Below are 20,718 nucleotides of genomic sequence, written 5' to 3' on the forward strand. Positions count from 1 at the left end.
CAACTTGAGAATTAGGCAATCCTAAAGTACCAGAACCACCTGCAGCCACTGCTGTCTTCCCAGTGCAACCTCTGAAAAGTAAAACCAGAAGAGTAGGTATGCATGGGCCTAGCATTCAATAAAACCCAGTGCTCCACCTTGAAACCTCAAGCCTACTTCGCCTTGCTTACCTTGTAGTCAGTAAAAATGGATTTACTCTCTTTGTCTAGAAAGCAATGCTTCCACAAACAATTATCTGCACTGGCCAGGTATTCACAGAGCTGATTTGGGTGGCTGGTTTTCACTGACTTCTCAAAAGCTTTATGTAAAGAAACTTCCACCTCAACAATGAGGAAGTGTAGTCTTGCTTTAGGGCTGAGGGCGGGAGGGAAATGTCTAAAACTAGCAGTGTAATGGTCTGATGGTGAAGGGCTGCTGCCTCAGCGATGGCTTCGGGACTCTTCATGTATCTTTGAGGATCCTTGTAAACTTAACCAGAGTCTCTGGTGAACAAATATAGTTGCAGGTTTTGCTTTGTTTTGTTTGTTTTGTTTTTTTTTTAAGAAGCCAAATTTTATTGAACTGAGGCATTCACTCAGCACTTAACACAGATTTCTCAACACGTAGGGTTGCTAGTTGCAGGTTTTAATGCCAATGCTCAGCTGAGGCCTTTACTTTTTTTCTACATTATTTCCTCAGAAAATGTTTAGAAACTAGAGTATACGTTCAGCTGGGATGGTCTTATGTTGGGTATCTGCTAAAGCTGGAGTCTATAAACTCAAGTTTCCAGATTAAAGGACTTACAATTTAGACCTACATAAACCTGAGCCAACTGAATTGTTACACATTAGTTTGTAAATGTCACTGCAGGGACCTTGTGAAAATGCAGGTACCTGGGCCCTACCAAGGGATTCTAGTGTGGGAAATGCCAGCCATTCAAGAACCCCACCTTTGAGAAACATTGCTTATAGCAAAGAACAGCAGCAAGCTCTGCACGGCCAACACGTGACTAGCATATACTACTGAAGTCATTACCTCAGGAGACTCTACCGTGGTAACGGGAGGCCCCAGTTTAGTGTAACTAAGCTTCTTTTCTTCTTTTTAAATCCAGAGTTCAAGATAAACTTCCACTTAATAATCACTGTACCAATATTGAGGTAAAAGAAAGAGCAGAAGGCATCTCAAAGATGAAATGGAACTTTCTAGAAGGACCATGATACACAATGAAATCTGCAGTGGTATCTGAGCTGCAGAATGAAGGGGATCTTGTCTCAGTGGCTGACAGCCTCTGTACTTCTAACACACTCAATCTTTGCAGTTAACGTTCCACCAGAAAAACTCAACATCGGAGTTAATCCCCATATTCTGTCACATGGCCTCATTGCTAACAGTTTCCAGTTTACAGTGATACACAACAAAATTATTCACTTTTTTTGGATGCTGGAGACAAACATCTTTATTAAAGATACTACCAAAATTTTGGCAAACATTTCAAAACAGATTTGTAAACATAATGCTTCCCTTTTCAACTGGCAGCACTGTGAAAGACGATACAAGGTAACACAACCCGAATCAACATTAGTTCAAAATCCTTATGTTTTGACCACATAACTTATGTTCCCACATGATAAGACAAGTGATAGTTTAAATCAACGTTAACAGAGAAACTCCATGAAATGAAAGTTTGTGCTGTTTGATGAATCACAGTATGTTATGGTTAAATATATCTACTCTTTTTTTATATTCCTGGTATCCAGGATGAAAAAAAAAATCTTTAAATATACATCTGATGTAGATAATAGCTTCTTTGCATATCTCTCTTCAAAAAATACTTTATAGCAGTATATAAATAGGTTACCTACACATTTAATTTTATCATTTTGCCCCAAAACTATAAGATCTGTTTCATTTTTATAACATATCTTTTTTTGCCCAACATTAATAAAGCTGACAAACTGTTGAAATGGAAATGCTTTTGTCTTCCACAATAGAAGTAGCAATTTAACAGAAACAAACAAACAAACAAACAAACAAACACCAACAACCTACTGTAACACTCATCAGTTGTTTAACCTGAGCGTCCGGCCTACTGAGAGTAGCAGCTTTTTACCTTCATGCAGCTCACATCCACAGCAGTTCTGCAGACACACAAGCACACATCCTGACAAACATACACATGTTCTGACGCTGGTAGGCCACAGTGTGCTTCCCGTGGCTGTTGTCACTGGGGATTAACCATACGATGTACACAACTAGGAAACACCTTAAGGCAGCCATTGCAATGGGAGGTTTAACTTGTAGGGCAGATTTAACACTCCGGAGCCAGTCAGCCCACATCTATGTGTGTACGTGTATGCATATACATACATACACACATAATGCACACAATTTTCTATTTTTCAACCCTCCACAACAATGTTTTGATTTTTTTTGTACTTTGTGCAAATGTCTAAATAGTCTACCATTTAAGGCAAAGAGTTTGCATTAAGAAAGGTCAGAAAATAGGCTTATGTTTATCCAAAAGCATTTCACCTTGCACATTACTGTTTTGTTTTAAACACACGCAACTCTTTTGTGTGGACATTGCATCCCTGATATCTAAAAAAAAAAATCATCTCTAATGACAAACACAAGTTTTCAAGGAAAAATTGATTTGAAGTAGAGACACTGGATCCCCAACTCTAAAAAGTTGCTCCTATCAGCAAATAAGTTCAGGAGAGTAGGAGGGGGAGTACCAGAAAAAAAAGCAGCTTCAAAATCCAGGGAAGCAAAGTGAAATGGAGAGAGAGAGAGAGAGAGAGAGAGAGAGAGAGAGAGAGAGAGAGAGAGAGAGAGAGAGAGAGAGAGAGAAAGTAACTCAAGTTTACTAATACTGAAACTTCCAACAAGCAAAGTTTCATCTTTTAGAATCTAGAGGAACTCATCTGGAATTTTAAATAAATAAGCTTAGGTTTATTCACATCTTCTGGTCCAAGCAGAGCGCTAACGCCAGGACTCTGCTTGCTGTTGGTCAAATTCACCTATTAGTCTTTTGATGTGAGCCAGCTTGTTATGAAGATACTCGCATCTGTATTTTTCTTCATGGTAATTGGGACTGGACTGCAGACAAAACCAAAACGAAACAAAACAAAAAAACAGTGAGGAATTAGGCCACACAGAATCTCCCCTGCTTCTCACTGTAGGCCACAAAGGTACAGTGGTGGTACCAACCTGCTTGATCTTCTGATATTCTTGTAAGACTTCTTCATGAACATTCTGCAAAATTAAAAATCACAAATAAGAAGAGAAGGCCTTTTAGGGGGCAGTACTACATCTAACAGCGACCTGGAAGGTTTAGGAAATACTGAGGAGGAGATATAGCTTGGGACATTTTTATGGAGGACAATTTGGCAGCAGCTATCAAAATAGCAAGCGCAAACTTGACTCAGCAATTCTGCATATTCTGCAGGTCTACTGCTGCGCGGAGCTTATGATGCAGATAGCAGCTCTGTCCAGCAAGAGGATCCACACTAAGAGAATACCCCTCAGGCTACACAAGGATACCAAGAGCACAGTAAAGAGAACACAAGTGCCTGCTGAGCTGATGTAAAAATCCTCTATGAAGAGCTGTACTAGTGAAAAAAAAAAAAAAAAAAAAAAAAAAAAAAAAAAAAAAAGAAATCAAAGTACAAAATAATACGGATGGTTTGGTATTCTCCTTAAAAGCAAGAGGTAGTATTATATTTTAATTGTTTGATCACTTTTAAGATTTCTTCTCAATTTAATAAAACCAGGGGACACAATTATGATTTAAGTTACCAGAACATAATGCAATGGTGTCTTTTACAACTGCAGAAAACTGACCCTACTTAGCTGAGTTTTGTATGTTTCACAATACATTATATATTAAAGTGGACTGCATTTACTTATTTAATACCTATTACAGGTATGTGTGCTTCCTAAAGCAGCAGAGAGAGACTGGTCTGCTAGACAGTTTGCTCTACAGCTAGTGAGGAACGAGAACATGTCCACTTACCTGGTACTCTTTTGAGCCCGGAGAAAGGCGTTTTCGTTGTGCATCCAGTTTAATGAATCTCCTGGCTACGGTCTCCATCCTGGCATGCAGAGCTCTGTACTCATCATACTCAGCATTGAAGTCATCCTTGTAATTCTGGCGTTGCTCGTAAGAGACAATAGCAATATATTTTCTAATGAGAAAAGACAGAGAAACAGGATAAATAGAAAGAATAAGCATGGTGGTATGAGTCTGCCAGTTAAGTCAAATACTCAAGACACTGCCCTCTTGTATGTATGTCCTGTAACTGAATGCCACTCTGCCTCCGGCGTGTTGCCAGGGCACTTTCACAGGACCTTCCAGGTGAAATGATTGGATAGAAGGCTGTAAGGTCATCCATGGAGAACGGATGAGGAAAAGATCTCAGTGGCAATGGAACTCAGAAGGAACCACAGAAAAAGAAAAGTGTTTATACAGACTTGCTTGCACAGCCTTTCCCTATTCCAAACAATCTACTACCACACAGTGGAAGAGATCAAGCCGTCTGTCACAAGTCACATGAAGACAGAAGTACTTGATGGTAGCATGACACCAGGAGGATGCCACACAGTCACGGACCACTGAAGTCTAGGCTGTCCCAGGACCCACTGCTTTGTGAGAGGTGTCTGTAAGACCTGTGGCAAGCAGAAGCTGCCAACAGGAGCTTCTGGCTTGCTTTCTCTGTTCCTTTCCTGATACTTTTTCTTTTTTCTTTTTCTTTTTTTTGGTTTTTCAAGACAGGGTTTCTCTGTGTAGCCTTGGCTGGCCTAGACTCACTTGTGGACCAGGCTGGCTTCGAACTCACAGAGATCTGCCTGCCTCTGTCTCCCAAGTCCTGGGATTAAAGGTGTGTGCCACCACAGCTGGTCTTTCTTGATATTTCTAACTAGACAAATTATTAAAAAAGTAACAGAGTATGGTCCTCCACCAAAGAAAGTTTCCTTAGTTTTATCTCTTGCCCCATTTTGGAATAAAGAAAGATTGTGTGTGTGTGTGTGTGTGTGTGTGTGTGTGTGTGTGCCTGCATGTATGTGTGTGTACCACATGTGTGCCTGATGCCCCGTGGAATTTAGGAGAGGGCATCAGATCCTCTTCAACTGGAGGGACAGACAACTATAAGCCACTTAATGTGGGTGCTGGAAACTGAATCTTAGTCTTCTTGAAGAGCAGTCAATGCTCCTTAACCACAGAGTCATCTCTCTAGACCTCCTTTTTTGGTTTTTGAGACACGACCTCATTGCCCAGGCTGCCCTTCATTTTACCATGTGGCAGAGGCTGGTCTTGAAATCACGATCTTTTTACACCTACTTGTGTAGTAAGATTACAGGTGTGACTACCTCAGGCAGCACGTTCCAACAGTAAGTCACCCTTCTACAACAGAAGGCCAGTGCTGTACTGCTTAGCCTACTGTACTGTCTTAACAGAGCGCCACAAATCCATAGCTAGTCCTGAGAGCCTAATAAGCGAAGGCTGCCTTCCCAATGTGCCAGTGATTCAGCAGTAAATCACTTAAAAGGTCATTTTAATAGTAAAACAAGCAGCATCATTAGTTCATAGTTAGCTTTTTTTCTCCCCTTTGTTTTCCTGCCATGGAAGGCCCAATTTCCTTGATTATTTTGGGTTAAAACTGACACTAGGCAGCTGGTGGGAGCTGCAGAATCCATCTTGGAACTTGGACCTCTCCAGATGGTTTTATTTAATCTTACCAGTTTTACTTAAGTTGCTGTATCACACTTTCCCTTGCTGGGGAGGTGAGAGAAGTGATGCAGTGTGCAAACTGAGCGTCCTCATTAATATTTTTATTTCTGCTGAGTTTGATAGTGTGGAGGTTGGGTTTTCTAAGTGTAACTGAGATAGTGCTAGTGCTGATTTAAGCTGCCCTGCTGGTCTCTGGTGCAAAAGGACCTTTGCCAGCCCCACAGGGACAGACCTCCACAGACGGTGCTGTGTGCACGGCAGAGGGAGCCCCAGGGGTACAGGAGGTCCCCGGGGAATAGTCATATGTAAGTAGGGACTAAGCTCATCTTGAAACTCAGGTTTAATTCATTGTGTAATATATTTATTTCTCTTTCTAGGAATCTGACTTTTGGTATTTTATTTAATAACTCTGTTAAGGAAAGCAACAACTAGGCCAACAATTGTATTGCTGTTTGATACTGGCATTTTAACAAAACCCAGTATTTTCAACAAATTCTTATGATTTTACAGTTGGTTTTTAATGAGGTAACAGAATAAAAACACACAAATATGAGAAAATTCACAATCTTAAGTAACAAAAGCACTCTTAGTATATAAAGGTTATTGTGGTTAAATATAAATTACTCTAAGACTGCTCATGGAGGTTTTAGTGAGTCTTCTTTTGTTTTGTTTTTTTTATGAGGAAACTTAAGTTCTGTGTTCTGGAAATGTTCTTGTTACTTTTAGAAAACAGCTTTGTTGGTTGGTATAAAACTCAGTTTTTAGTTAGGGTAAAATGATACCTTTTATTTAAGTAAATCAAGCATTCAACAAAAGCCTTAGATCAAATAAATATACAAGCTTTGCTGAGGCAGAGGATCAACACTTTTAAGTTTCTTGCTGAAAGACAATTACAGTAACATGTCAGGACTAACTAAACACTTCTTAAATACAGTCAGTCACTTAGGTTGCCAAACACCACACCAGTTTTGAATCTGTGGCAGACATTTTATGATACACAATTTTATACATATGGCGATTAGTAAGAAAGATGTAAGATTTATCACAGGAGAATGCTAGTGGTACCCTGACTGTGTTACGTCCGGGCTCAGCTCTCACAAGTCTAAGGAGAGGCAGGTGGGTGAAGGGCTGAGACTCCTCAGCAGTGGGCCCTGTGGGTTGTCAGGGAAGGCTGGGTGCTCACCTCTGACCAGGCGGGAGGCTGTTTGCACTACCTGATGGCAGAGTCATCAGGCTCCAGTCAGCTGAGAGGCGGTAACTAGCACAATGCTTTCGCATTCTCCAGCAGCTGAAGCTGTCACACTGGTGTTAAGCAGCAGCAACAGCTTTGTAAATCTACCATGTTCTCTCCTCTGCTAAAAATGAAGGTCCCAACCTCGCTCACTAGGAGACAGCACTTTATGTTCTATGTTGTACCTATTTTGCAAATTTCTTTCATTTTGAAAGCTATCTTCTATCCAAGCTTTTTGCTCTTTCGTGTTCCACTTTTCCGGGCACTTGCAACTTAATTATTTTCTTCTTACAGAAGCCTTTTATTGTATGAAAAAGCTAGAATTATAAGTCCAAGTTATAATTTCTGTGATAAGCACTTACAAAAACATCCCCAACTCAGCAGTTAGCAACTTGCTGTCACAAGAAAAACTTATACCTGGTATTAAAGGGAAATGATCTAACTTTCCTATTCTTTCCTCTTAAAATTAATTTGAAAAAAAAAAAAGACCCTTATTTACATAAAAATGAACCCATGCCTGCTCTGTATTGTTCAGTGCAGAGGTTCAAGCATGCTGGCAGCACTCTGGGCCCCTCTAGGGGCTGTGCATTGATGGACTGTTGGCTTTGAAGGCTCCGATGCTCAGCCTGGCCCTGGAACAAAGGATGCACTGGCCTGAGCGGAGAGACGCAGCATGCTCCTGCAGAAGGGTGGACTCGGGACAGCAGGCTCAATGGCGGCCTTTCCATTGCAGAGGTGGCTCCCGGACTCTATTTCTGGAACTTCTCACTTTGTTGATTTGCAAATTATGGGAAAAGAATTTGCAAACTTTCTAAAATTAAACAACTCTCTCCATGGGGCAGACAGAAAACTTACAGCAAATAATCTGGGAGTTCAATTGTTGAAGAAGGCTCCGTGGAGGCAGTGCAACCTTCAACTCCTATGAAGGGGGAAAAAATCAGAGTGTTCATCAACCAGTGTGGTTATCAAATGCCTCTAACTTTAAAATAGATTAGAAACATCTGGAACACTTTTCCTCAAATTCTTTTCTTCCACCTCAATGAGCAACAGCAAGCATACAATTGAACACACACAATGGAGGCCCGTGACCAGTGCCAGTGGAGCTGATGGCAGGCATTGAAAGCACCCTGGCTACTGCAGTGTCTGCACAATAAAGGAATTCCATCTTAACCCAAGGTCAATCTTCTGTGCTTTCATCAACAGTTGTGGCATCTGCCTAGCAATTCAAAGCCTGTGGTGGCAGATGCAGCCAGACAATGGGAGATACAAATTTTACATCAACATCTACTTTTCACAGAATTCAAACGAGGTGGAGGCAGAAGAAACAATGAAGGCAGGTAGCAGGCTGTTTGGGCCTCACCCTTTTCATAGCCAGTTAGTGGTAGTGGGGAGGAAGTTTCCCCACAGGTTCACAATAGGCATTAATGAGAGTGGACTCATATTTCTCTGAACTGTGGTTCTCACAGCACCAGACAGATGATTTAAGGGAAACAAATAAGAAACTGTTGTAGTCACTCATGCCATGCTGTAATAGTGGGTAAATTGTCAGTATTGCACTGTTCAGCACACAGCTATCCGGGCACATGCTTAGATATTTTATTACTCTTTAAATTCAAGGTACACTTAATAACTCAAACTCTAATTTGCTGGCAAAACATATGTGCACTATAAAATAAATGTGAATATTTGACAATTTCTCAGTCTTTTAAAAGGTAAAATACACTAAATAAAATATATACACTCAGTGGCCTTATTAGTCACCTATAAAATTTGACCTGGGCGTGGCCATAAGAGAGTCTTCAAGGAAGAACAGCAAGTATGGAAACCTTGCTCCTTGCCACAGAGCTGTAACAGATAACAGATATGGAGGGTGCACGTCTCCACCTGCGATGATCACACTTAGTTCTGAAGTTTTCCTACATAGCGCCAATGGAGGATTTAAAGATACAGGGCCCATTTACCCAGGTCTCCAACCCTGAGAACACAAGTTTCTGTGGTAGGTCTTAGCACACTGGAATCCACTGTTCTTGACTCTAAAACGACTCAGAGTCACCCTATGAGGGTAGAAGTGTAGAAAGGAGAGGCTATCCAGAAATCTGGCTTATTAACTCTAAACATGAAATTTTACTTCATGGGTTAATCCTGATGTGACAACTTCAAATCCAAATAGTAGTACAGCAGGAAATAAGATATACCTTGGCTATTATCTAGTGCTATGCTGGTCTACATACTTCAGGAAGTATGCTCTGCTGTGCAGTACACCCAATCCAGGTCACCTGTACCTTACTATAACTCCTCCTCTGCAATTTTACTAGGAGAAAATAATGAGAGTGTCTTCCACATGGCAGAATGTCAGTGAGATCTTGGGATTTCAGGTGTTCAGGGTTAGAAGCAAGATATGGACTAACAAGTGGTACTAGTTTCCTGACAATAATGTCCTTACCTCCCTCAAAGCTAGTACAGCCAGCAACCTTGTGAAGCCAGTCACTTCCATCGCAAATGCTGCTGCTGTGAGCTTGCGTGTTTCACAAAGAACTTGACAGTGTTTCTGTGCTAAGATCAGTTACAGCAGGAGTGCCTCTGGCTTATCAGAGAGGAGAAAACAGGTATCTATACTGCCTACTGTATATCTGTTTAAGTCAAGAACGGCATGTGCCTGTTACACTGAGGTTGCACAACATGACAGAGAAGACGGAGAAGAGCAGCGAAGGGGAGTCTTTAGAGAATGGCAAGGTGACTGTGAAGTGCCAGTATAAATACACACACAGGGGCCATGTTCAGTACTTGGCTAAAAGAACACTGAAATGATAGCCACAGGGTGAAAGGAAAAAACGTGCTACAGAAGCACAATATTAAGATTAGTTAAATAGATCATTTGTGTAGAAAGCATTATTCTAAGCAGCAGCATCTACAACTCATAATAGCATGTTCTTCCAGCTTATTTAATACGGGACACAGGTTTTTTCTTTTAAACAAACGTAAAATACCTTCATTGGGACTTGGACTGGCGTTACTCAGCTTGGCAGTTTCTTCTCTCTGAAGGTCTTCCTCCTTTTCCTCCACGGTCTCAATGTCATGATTCTTTGTTTGGTCCTTTTCCTTGTGTTTTTTAGACTTCTTTTTGGACTTCTTGTGAGATACTGGATGGTTCTCTTCCATAGGCGTTGGACACTTTAGCAGAGCTGAGCCAGGGGGCACCGTTTCCAGACAAGTCCTAGAGGTATATTTGTCTTGCTGGTCCTCAAAGATGCTACCATTTTGACTAAAACTGTCAACAGGTAGGTCTTGAGTTCCCCGGCCTTCTGGAGTGCTAGGGGAATTGGAGTTGGAATTTACAGTCTGAGGAGGATTTGAGACAGGCAGGTGGGTTGAAGGCAGTGGTGAGGGTGTGGAGATGGCAGCATCCGCAGGGGGCGGTAGGAGGCCTGCAGACTTTTCACTGGTGGGATTCAAATGGCCATTTAATGTTGGTGGGACTCTGTTTGTCAGGTGAGATATTCGAGCTTTTTTGTTCATTAAAGGATCAATGAAATCTGAATCCAGAGGCCGTTTCTGGGGGTTGGAGGGGAGAAAAGAGTAAGCTTTGACAGCTGAGCAGCCTACTCATCCATACTATACTCTAAGCTTAGTCAAAATGAAATCACAACAGACACCCCCCCCCCCCCCCAAAACACACACACAAACACACACATGCGGGGAGGGGGAAGAAGAGAGAACACACCGTCTAACAATCCCAAACCAAATGTAAAGCCAATATTAGTGCCAAGCAGAGCTTCTAGATCTTCTAGGCTACCCTGAGTCCCAGAAACTACTCTGACTTATGTGCACTAGACCACTCAGGACAAATCTCCTCAAATCAATAAACTAAGTCACAAACTAAAGGGTCCTCCAATGTCTAGTAGAGGGCTTTTCCCCAAGTGTGATCTTTTCCCACCCCTTAACTAAGGAGAAGGAGCTATTGTCCATGGTGGCTGCAGTTGGCCCTCTCTGGCTTGGTGTGCACTAGTAAGGCTGGTGAAGGGCAATGTGCCCACACTCTGGTTGTGAGTGTGTTGACTGTCACTTAGCAGTTTAACCATCAGCACATAGTGAATGGGCCCATCCTGTAGATTCAGCTGTCCTTGTTGAAATGCCATTTTAGTTTTTCACCGTACATCTATGCTCACAATGTTGTAAACTGACTTTAAGAAGAGGCATTTAAAACATGCCACCCCTTTTCAATTTGTCCCAAACATATTTTCCATAAGAATGTTCAAGACACATTTCAGATAAAATCAAGTATCTTCAATTTTTCATGTAACCCCAAAGCTGAAAACTTTACCATAAACTGAAGTTTAAAAATGGCAAGCAAGATATGCATTAAGTACTTTGACAGGCAGCTTGGCATAGTGTAAAGAATTCTAGATTGCGGTCAAAACTGAAGCCTGGGCATGAATGAGTTGTGGGCTTTGGGCAGATAATCTGTACAGTTTCCCTCACTCATAAATCAGAGACTGACTGAGCGCACTGACCTGCTGGCAGGCCTGTGATCTCAGAACTTCCTGACATACCTGAGGAGATGAGGCAGCATCCTTGCTGGAACACATGGGAGACTCTGACCGGCTAGTGCCAGCATTCTGAGACGGGTTTAGTTTTCTGTAAAGGAAAACACATTTTTTCCAGGTAATAAAGAGGCCTCTGAAGTGCACATAAGGCTAGCCTTGCTTCTTAATCCCATCTCAACAGTAAAATAACACTGTGACTAGAACATTACTTGTTTGTGCCATTTTTTAAAGACAAAAGGGAGGGAGGGTCCCTTACCTAGAGAGCACCGACTCCAGTGACCGCCTGTCTGTCTCGCTGTAACCTGGCCAGTCTCGCTGGAGCTCCTTAAACACATAATCCTTTAAAGTGTAGGAGAGATCCTTAGGATTCAGATTGGCTACCTGCAGCAAAGTGAAAACAGAGCATTAGCTACTTTTGCTGGGAATATAAAACAGGCTACACGTGATCCCCCTGGAAATATACTCAAGGGATGCTACATCCTATCACACAGACACTTGTGTCTTCATTGCTACCCTACTCATTCTAGCAAGGAAATGAAGACAGTCTAGCTGTCCATCTTCTGTTGAAGAATGGATTAAAAAAATGTGGCACATACATGTATACACATGCACAGTGATTTATTTATTTTTTACTTAGCCATTAAGAAAAGTGAAATTTACAGGAAAATAGATGGAATTGGAAAATATCATATTAAGTGAAGGAATCTAGTCTCAGAAAGACAAAAACCCTCATGATCTTTCTTACGTGTTTACCTTAATGTTTGATTTTTGCAGGTATGTAGTTTTATAAGCTAATCCATGCCACCAGAGCCATATGAAGGTCAGGAGAGAACCCTGTGGAGTCAGTTCTCTCCTTCCACCTTAGTATGGGTTCTGAGGAGCAACTCTAACCACCAGACCTGCAGAGCAAGCCCTTTTACCCACTGAACCACTTCCAGTGCTGCTGAGTCACAGGGAAAATCCATGGCCACTTCCATTAAAGCCGAAAACAAACAGGACCTAATGTCAGGTTACAAGCCCTCAGTGAGCAGCAGCAATGCCTGTACAATTGCTATCAATTTTGATAATCTTGTCTTTCCTTTCTTTTTTGGTAACCAAGTTTATTCCTTGTATCTGCCAGCTTTCCTGGAGAACTATTTGTTCAAGGCCCTTGAAATCCCCTCAGAACGATAAGCTAGATCAGAAATTAAAGGTTCCTCAGATCTGCTACAGGACTTTTCCCCAAGTGTAGTCTTTTCTTACCCCTTAATTACAATTCCTAGAATGTCCAGGGCAATAATCTACTTACAACACAAATCTATAGGCTTATGCCATTAAAAAATTTTACTAACAGCTTCATACGTTATATAATGAATTTTAGTCATTTTATCCAAGTAGCCTTCGTTCTCATCCGCTCAACAAGTCTCCCTCCTACCCACTAAAAATACTTACGGTAGGAACAAGGTATGCCTGCCTGTAAATATGGGAATGGTCTTTGCATGCTATCAGATTTAATAGTGCTTGTCACAGATGAACACTAATTTAGGATTAATGTTGCCATAAAGTAGCAGTAAATAAATAAACAAATAGAAGCTGCACCTGGACTTGCTCTGAGGTGTAACGTACAGAACAATGGTTTTCTTTTTCTGTTCTCTCTGACAATATGCTAAGGAACTCCACACCTGTACCATAGTTCCCTCCTGGGGTTTTCGTGTGGATGGACAGCTTCCCCTCCCTCAGAGGTCACTTCCCTCCCTCAGGGTCTTTCTTTTAATGTCTCCTATGCTCATGCCTTTCTATGGGGCTGTGCTCAGTAACGGCCTCCTGCTTGATTTTCTTCTTCTCCTACATGAATTCACTCAACTGCAACATTTACAATGCCCAGTCTGTAGGCTAATCGCTAAATGGCTCCAGCCCTAAATGCTCTTTGAATATGAAATTGCCCACCGACATCTACTGGATATGTCTAATAGACATTTCCAAAGAGAATCTTTGTGGCACCTTGGCCCACCGCAGCCCTCACACCTGCCCGCTTTCTGTAATTCTCTAATCAGTAGCTCAATATCCACTGAACTGCTCTGTGCAAAATGTACTCATAACCCCAGGACCCATTCTTTCATTCTTCATCTCTGTTAGCAAGTCTTTTCTCAAAATGTATCTCTACCTTATGAAACCAACTCCGCCATACTGCCAAGACATCACCCCTTGATTCTGCACTAGACTCACTGAAGCAGTCTTTCTCCTCTGCTCTCGACCTCTACAAGCCACCCTTGCCAAAAAAATGAGTGGTCTTTTTCGAAGTATAGAACAGATTACAGCATATTCTTCCTTAAACTCCAATGTTACTTCCCATCTAACTCAAAATCAAATGGATCACCTCATCTCTGGTCTGCCATGCCTAGAACTTAGTCTCCATCCCTTCTACCAGGCTTCCAGAAACAATGATTTTCCTCGTCTTCTGCTTTCATTTCAGTTAAGAGGTAGCCATCCAAAAAAGAGGCCCCAGTACTCCCCTTTATGAGTGGGTCTCTGGCTCAGCCCCTCTCAGTGCCACATCCTTCCTGAATTTATCTTGTGGATGCACTTCAGAAAGCCACGGATTAGCTGGTTGTGGGGTAAGCACAGGGCTTTAGCACCTTATGATGTTATCTGGTATAGTTCAGGCAGTCATTAACTCTATGATTCCCACAGTCCCCCATATAAAATTAATCTAGATTTATGTATCTTTCCATATACTATAAATAATCTCAAGGTTACTTACAATAGCCAGCAAATATAAATATTATATACAAGGTTGTTATATGTTATTATTTGGGGAATAATGGCAAGGAATAAAGTCTGGGTATGTTTAGTATAGATGCAATGAAAAAACTGTGATCTTCAATTAGCTGAACTCGTAGGTGTGTGTAGAGCCTATTGATACAGAGGACCAGCTGCACCAAATGAATGGAAGGAAAGTGATGAATGTGAGTTTGACTCAAACGTCCAAAGGCTAAGACCAAGATTATTCAGGTTTATCAAGTTGCTGTTTTTATTTATTCTAAGGAAAAGGAAGCTATATATTTGTACACCAACTTAATGACAAACAGTTTTAAACCACATCTCCTTGTACATAGTTAAGTATTTTACTATTTAAATTAATAACATTCACAGCATGCTCAAAGAAAACAACAATATCCATTAGCCTCGGCATCTTTGCTAGCTAGTTGGTGATAAAATAATCATGGTTTGATAATCTGCTTATTCTGTGACTGACTCTACATCTTTTCATGTCAGTTTTGGTCGCTTTCACAAAGCAAAAGTCATATTAGCTGTTACGATGCTCAGGATAAGGGACAAACAGGTAAGTAGCTTAAGTCAAAGTTATTAAGATATGCCTGTTTTCTACCTTGTGAAGATAAAATGATATATGCATCAAACGCCTAGCCACACTCTTCCTGGCATGAATTGCGGAAGTGGTAGGTAGGCCAATAACTCTGTATCTGTTTCCCCTAGTCTAGTGGTTTCAGCTCATATTGAACATCCTAATTATTCAAGGCCTTTATATAATATTGGTGCTTACATCCTTCTTCCAGATACTTCATTGATTTGTGTCGAGTGGAATCTAGCACAGGCACTTTTCTCCCCTTTTCTTTCTTTGCTTTTTAATTTTTTTTTATTTTTTGAGATTTTGAGATAGAGTTTTTCTGTGTAGCCCTGGCTGTCCTGGAACTCTCTCTGTATATCAGCCTGGCCCTGAACTCATAGAGATCCACCTGCCTGTGCCTCCTGAGTGCTAGGATTAAAGGCATGCATCGTCGCCGCCACCACTACCACCCAGGTAGCACATGCACTTCTTAAAAGGGTCCTTGGGATATTGAAATGTATAGCTAAGATGAAACTATACTCAATGATTCTGCAAAAAACCTGATCAATAACTCTCAGACCCAATTGTTCAGGATCAAGTATTTCCATTTTAAGATATGTCTATCCATACTTAAAACACAGTAGTAGCTTGTACTCTCCGTCATTTTGTCCTATTTATCTTCTGTCTCAGAGGGTGATACACAGATTTTTCTCGAGATGTACTTACCATGTATTTTGTGATATGCAACCTGGCTCTCTTTCCCCAATAGAAGACTGATCCAACACACTCTCTCTCATATTCATTTCCCCTTTTTATCCTTTCTCTTTAGTTTTAATAAGGGCTATCTGACATATAGATTAAATATAAATTTAAATTATTTTCACTGGGCAGTGGTGGTATACAACTTTAATCCCAGAAGAGGGAGGCACAGGCAGGCCTGTTCTACAAAGAGAGTTTCGGGACAGCCAGAACTACACAGAACAACCCTGATGTCCTAATTTAATAATATTCAAGAGTTATATTTTGTACATGAGATTTCACTGTCTCTAAAATAGTGACAATATTAATAACAAGAGCCACAGAGGTTTTACAGCCAGAACTCACTCTAGCTACAGATGGCCCTGAACTTGGGATGATTCTTGTGCCTTCTGAGTGCTCTGATAGGCATGTGCTGTTTTTATGAGGTCCTGGGGGGGGGGGGGTCAATCCAGGGCTTCAAGCCCACAAGGAAAGCACCATATCAACTAGGCTACACCCACCGAGGGCTCTGAAGCTCAACAGGAGGTACTTACACATCCCGCACTCTAGCTGTCCTCACCTGTTGCAGAATTGCTCCCAAGGAGTTCTTGTCTTTTTGATTGACACCATCTCTCTGCAGTCGGGCAAGCAGCTCAGGTTTCTTGTAGGCTTTTAGCGCCAGTAAGTGAATGACCCTGTCCCTGTATGGCCTCTGAGAAACGCTGCTGCCACCGTGTGTCTTTCGAATTGTATTTGCAGGGTTCATGGGGGTTGACCGTTTCCTCTCAGGCACTGCATCTGAGACTGCTTGAGGTGCTTTCCGTATTTGCACTCTTTTCCCTAAAGTTCAGTGGAAAAGACACTGTTATAGAGCTATGCACTGTAATATAATGAGCATTTCAGCTTCCACATCCAATTTAGGTAACTTTAAATTTCTAGAAAAAAATGTCATTTTATTTCAAATTTTACTCTGAAGAAACATACCAACAGGAAGTATTCTAATGAAGCTGCCTAAAATATGGAGTAGGAATGTTAGTAGGATAATTTTTAAAGTAAATATTAGAGATGTGCCTTTGCCATTTAGCTACGCATGGACAATAATTAGTGATACAAACAACAGAACAGAACACGTCAGATTGTTAACTCTTTGCCGACGGGTAGAAATAAGGTAATTCTGATGCTGCCTTGCATTACTTATACAGTACTGAAATCTTCATGTAATGCATCACGTCTAAAAGAGCAGATGTGACTAGAAACAGGAACTCAATACTAAGGGATATTGCCTCACAATAAATAACACCAGGAAACACGTGTCAGACTTCGCAAGAAAACACACTACCCCAGGCAGTGGCGTAGAACCTGCGCATACTGGGAGCCACTAGCGATAGAGATGGTCCTTCTCGCTAAACAGTAACACATTTTAGGAGTAAAATCCAGCCAACCAAGCACACACACACACCGCAGAAGAGAAGACAATAGGCCTGTTATTATAAACTACACAGACAGGTCAAGTATAGGCATGGAAATGGTACAGGAAGACAGCACTCCCTCAGGGCCAGTGTTGTTTTTGTCAGTAACGCTTTCTGCCTGGACAGAATACTGACAAGTGGCAAGTGGCACCTTCTAGAAAATGTGTGCTGGAAGTGACCTAAGAACCCTCGCTACTCAAATCTATTCGGATAGCACGTCCTACTTGTCTCTAGTAACTGCTCCTTTGTGAAGGACAGAAAGCAACATAAAATCCTTTATAATTTCTAAAGTAGAATCTCTTGGCTTATTTATTACACCTTATGCCCAACTCCATCCTGTCTGGTTAAGGAGAAGTGGAACCGGAAATGAATGCAACAAATGGGGTGACTGCACTAGGAATAAGTCTAAGAAGTACAAACGATGGATAAGTAAGAACAATTCTCATGAGCTGTGTCTGAAGATAAATCAGTTTCAGGTAAATCTACTGTTTCTCTCCAGGCTGGGCCCAGACAGAACTTAGGAATCACCCTAACTCATTCCTAGGAAACTTATGTCAGCTGGTCAAGTTCTTTGCAATTTGGACACAAGTGATGGCAAATACCAGATAAAATTACTGTCTAGTGAAGGAACATAGCACTAAGGGATACCGCCTCATAAGACAACTAAATTTAATTATGTGAAGTTTTAGAGGCAAACATATAACCATGTTTTATATATTTTATAATTTAGAAACAGCTGGATCAACATTATATGGAAAAGGACTAATATTTAGCATGTACCAGTTATGGTGTGGTGAAGAGAAGGCTATGTATACTAAAAATCTTCAAGCCAGTAGGTTTTTTTTTTAAAAGGTGAGCCTTATCTCCATTTCACAGTTGAGAGATCTGGGGTTTTCAGTGGAAGATGCTCAAAATAGTAAAGTGTATCCCGGCGTGGTGGTGCACGCCTATAATCCCAGAACTCGGGAAGCAAAGGCAGGTGGATTGCTGTGAGTTCGAGGCCAGCCTGGTCTACAAAGCAAGTCTAGGACAGCCAAGGCTACACAGAGAAACCCTGTCTCAAAAAACCAAAAGAAAAAAAAAAAAAAAAAAAAAAAAAAAAAGGAAAGTGCTTACTTAGCATGGTAGGAAGGCCTGTGATTACGCCCAAATCTCCTCACTTGTACCTCTTCGTGGGAAAGGTTTTATGACCAAATGCCTAATTCTGTCCTGCTGTTTCCTGTTGGGCTGTAAGCTCTGTGAGGGCAGGGCCATGGCTGCCTTCCACCAGCACAATGAGTCAGTACTAATGACAGAACAGCAGCAAGCAGAGGCGCAGGAGTCAACATAATCTCTACTTTCCCAAATTGCCAGACTGCTAGTCCGAAGGCGCATGGGAATCCATAAATGCAAATCATTTTTCAGCTGTGACAGTATTACTATCATACTCTCTGATCGTTCAGTAGAAATTTCTGGAGAAAAAATAGGGTCAGAGTCACGATACTTTAGGAAATAATCTAAATTCCACACTTCCCTCCTGCTTGCCAATTTCTGTAGAAAAGAACCTGCTTAAGTCTTTTTCCAATGAAGCTGTCACTGAGAAGGAATGAAGCCAGTTGGAGAGGAACAGTTCCATCACTCTTCCTGCCTGCTCTACCTTAGATCCCTGCTCTCAAAATGGCTCCCAGGGGTTGCTGGGTTTACTCTCACCCTCTGAGAAGCAAGCATAAGACACAAACAAAAAACAAAACAAACAAACAAAAAACAAATGAGGCTCGTTTTGCCTCAAAGAGCAAGGAGAGTGTGGTATTTGATAAAAAAAAATTGGATTCTGACGAGGGAAAGGACTGAGTCTCAACTGAGGCCTAGTACTCCCAATACACCAACCTCACCATTCCTTCAGGCGGCTGGTTGTTGGCTGGGTGGCCATGCCTTTCAAATGGTTGGATGAACTATTTGAAACCCAATAACACTGGCACTGAATTGCATTTAAGCATCACATGCTTGCTGTCTCCCCAAACCTTTGTGCCTGTTCAATCAGGAAGGAGACCCCAAGACTAACAAGATGCTGTAGACAAAGAACACTTAGTGATATAAATATCAATAGGATTGAGATGCTAAAGAAAAAGAGGAAAGATGTTACGTTCAAAGGCAGCAGGGCAGCTGTATTTTTTATTTTTAATATTTGCCTCAGAAAGGCCCACTTTTAAATAAAGCCTGTGGGAAAAGTGAATTCTCTTCCCAGACCCAACTGCTAATCAATTCCCTGGGCTCCTTTGTATACAGCAGCAGTGGTACCCACAGGGCTGGCTAATCTGGGGCTAGGGCTGAATCACTGCTACATTTATGAGCCCATCTCTAGTTCCTCCGTTTAATACTAGATGGTAAAATGATTTCTCCTTCAGCCGGTGGCTTTGAGTAAACAATGTGAGAGAAAAATGTTAAAGTAGGCCACCAGAAAGAGAGTAGGAGCCACAGCCATCTTCTGTAGTTGTTTTTCTGCTTGATGGAAACTAGCCAGCACCTTCAGCAATGGAGACTCAAGGCTGTCGATACTATCAGCAGAGCAGCAAGGACAGCTTCGACTCTGGTTAAATACCTAATCTCTACAATAGTCTCTGCTGGCACCATTTGGCACCTGTGGTACTCTTTCAAAGGTTTAAAACACACACACACACACACACACACACACACACACACACACACACACACACACACACACCATCAGAACTGGCATAAAAATGTCAGATTGACAACAGATCTTAGATGTTCTCTAGTTCAGACACTCCTTTATCTAGTAGCTGAGAAAATTAACTCACCTAGTAACTAGTTCCATCATTCAAATATATGCTAACTCATCAAAAATAAGGAAGGCGAGGAAACTGAGAAGAGAATCATGACTATCAGATCTGCTGGGTTGTTTCCCACACCTACCTAAGTTTCAATATATACAAAGATTTTTTTTCTCCACCAATTCTCCAGAATTTAGGTCGGAGTCAAGAGGCAGATTTGCCATATCAGGAAACAAAGTGCTCAGGATTAGTGGCGTCTTCTCATAAAAAGATGACAATGCTCACTACTGACACCAAGGCTACTAACGAGGTAACCATCATGTGGTCTAAGTAAAAACCTGGTTCCTCTCCAGACCAACAGGATTGCTCTTTGTTTCCTACAAGAGAGCTTCAGAAGCTCAACAGGCCAGGGAAGTAGGCCAGGTGACCCCTAGACTCCTAGCCGTACAGACTTCATCCCTTAAGCTTGGCTTGTGGCCTAGCTCAGCTGGCAGAGGCCCAGCCTGGACCTGTGCCACACCACACCACAGCAGGACCAGCATGACTCTTGTCTGCCTCCACCCAGGCTCATACCACTGAAAGGAACCTTGTTCTGCAGGTACCTAGGCTGGCATAGGTCAGCGTTTGGTGTCATTTTACACGGCACAGTCAATTATAAGCTACATGGGGAACTCCTGCTATTTAAGAACGAGAATACAATTTGCTCATGAGGACATGTGCACATCATTAACTTGTTCTTTCTCTGAGCCCAACAACTAGATTTGTAAAATGGAGAGATGGTCATAGAGTATCTCAGATGTGGAACTGCAAAGTACTACAAAGTACTGACATATACCTTGTATATAATGAGCACCCAATAAATACTGAGTAATATTAACACTATACATTTTATAGAACTGAATGAGCCAAGTTTTATAAAAAGCAGGAAAA

General features: G+C 41.5%; 1 protein-coding gene across 1 annotated transcript in view; it reads right to left on the reverse strand.

Annotated features, from left to right (window-relative positions):
- Positions 1–2,809: 2,809 nt before the first annotated feature.
- Ell2 (elongation factor for RNA polymerase II 2) overlaps positions 2,810–20,718 on the reverse strand; it is a 64,865-nt gene continuing 46,956 nt past the window's right edge. The window contains exons 5-12 of the mRNA XM_051172577.1: positions 16,129–16,388; positions 11,742–11,866; positions 11,492–11,576; positions 9,929–10,493; positions 7,797–7,860; positions 3,995–4,166; positions 3,190–3,234; positions 2,810–3,078 (exon numbers count right to left, since the gene is read on the reverse strand). Of these exons, the coding sequence (XP_051028534.1) occupies positions 2,962–3,078; positions 3,190–3,234; positions 3,995–4,166; positions 7,797–7,860; positions 9,929–10,493; positions 11,492–11,576; positions 11,742–11,866; positions 16,129–16,388 (1,433 nt within the window). The 3' untranslated portion in view covers positions 2,810–2,961. The remainder of the gene's footprint in view (positions 3,079–3,189; positions 3,235–3,994; positions 4,167–7,796; positions 7,861–9,928; positions 10,494–11,491; positions 11,577–11,741; positions 11,867–16,128; positions 16,389–20,718) is intronic.

Source organism: Acomys russatus, chromosome 30 (assembly GCF_903995435.1).
Source record: "Acomys russatus chromosome 30, mAcoRus1.1, whole genome shotgun sequence".
NCBI lineage: Eukaryota > Metazoa > Chordata > Mammalia > Rodentia > Muridae > Acomys > Acomys russatus.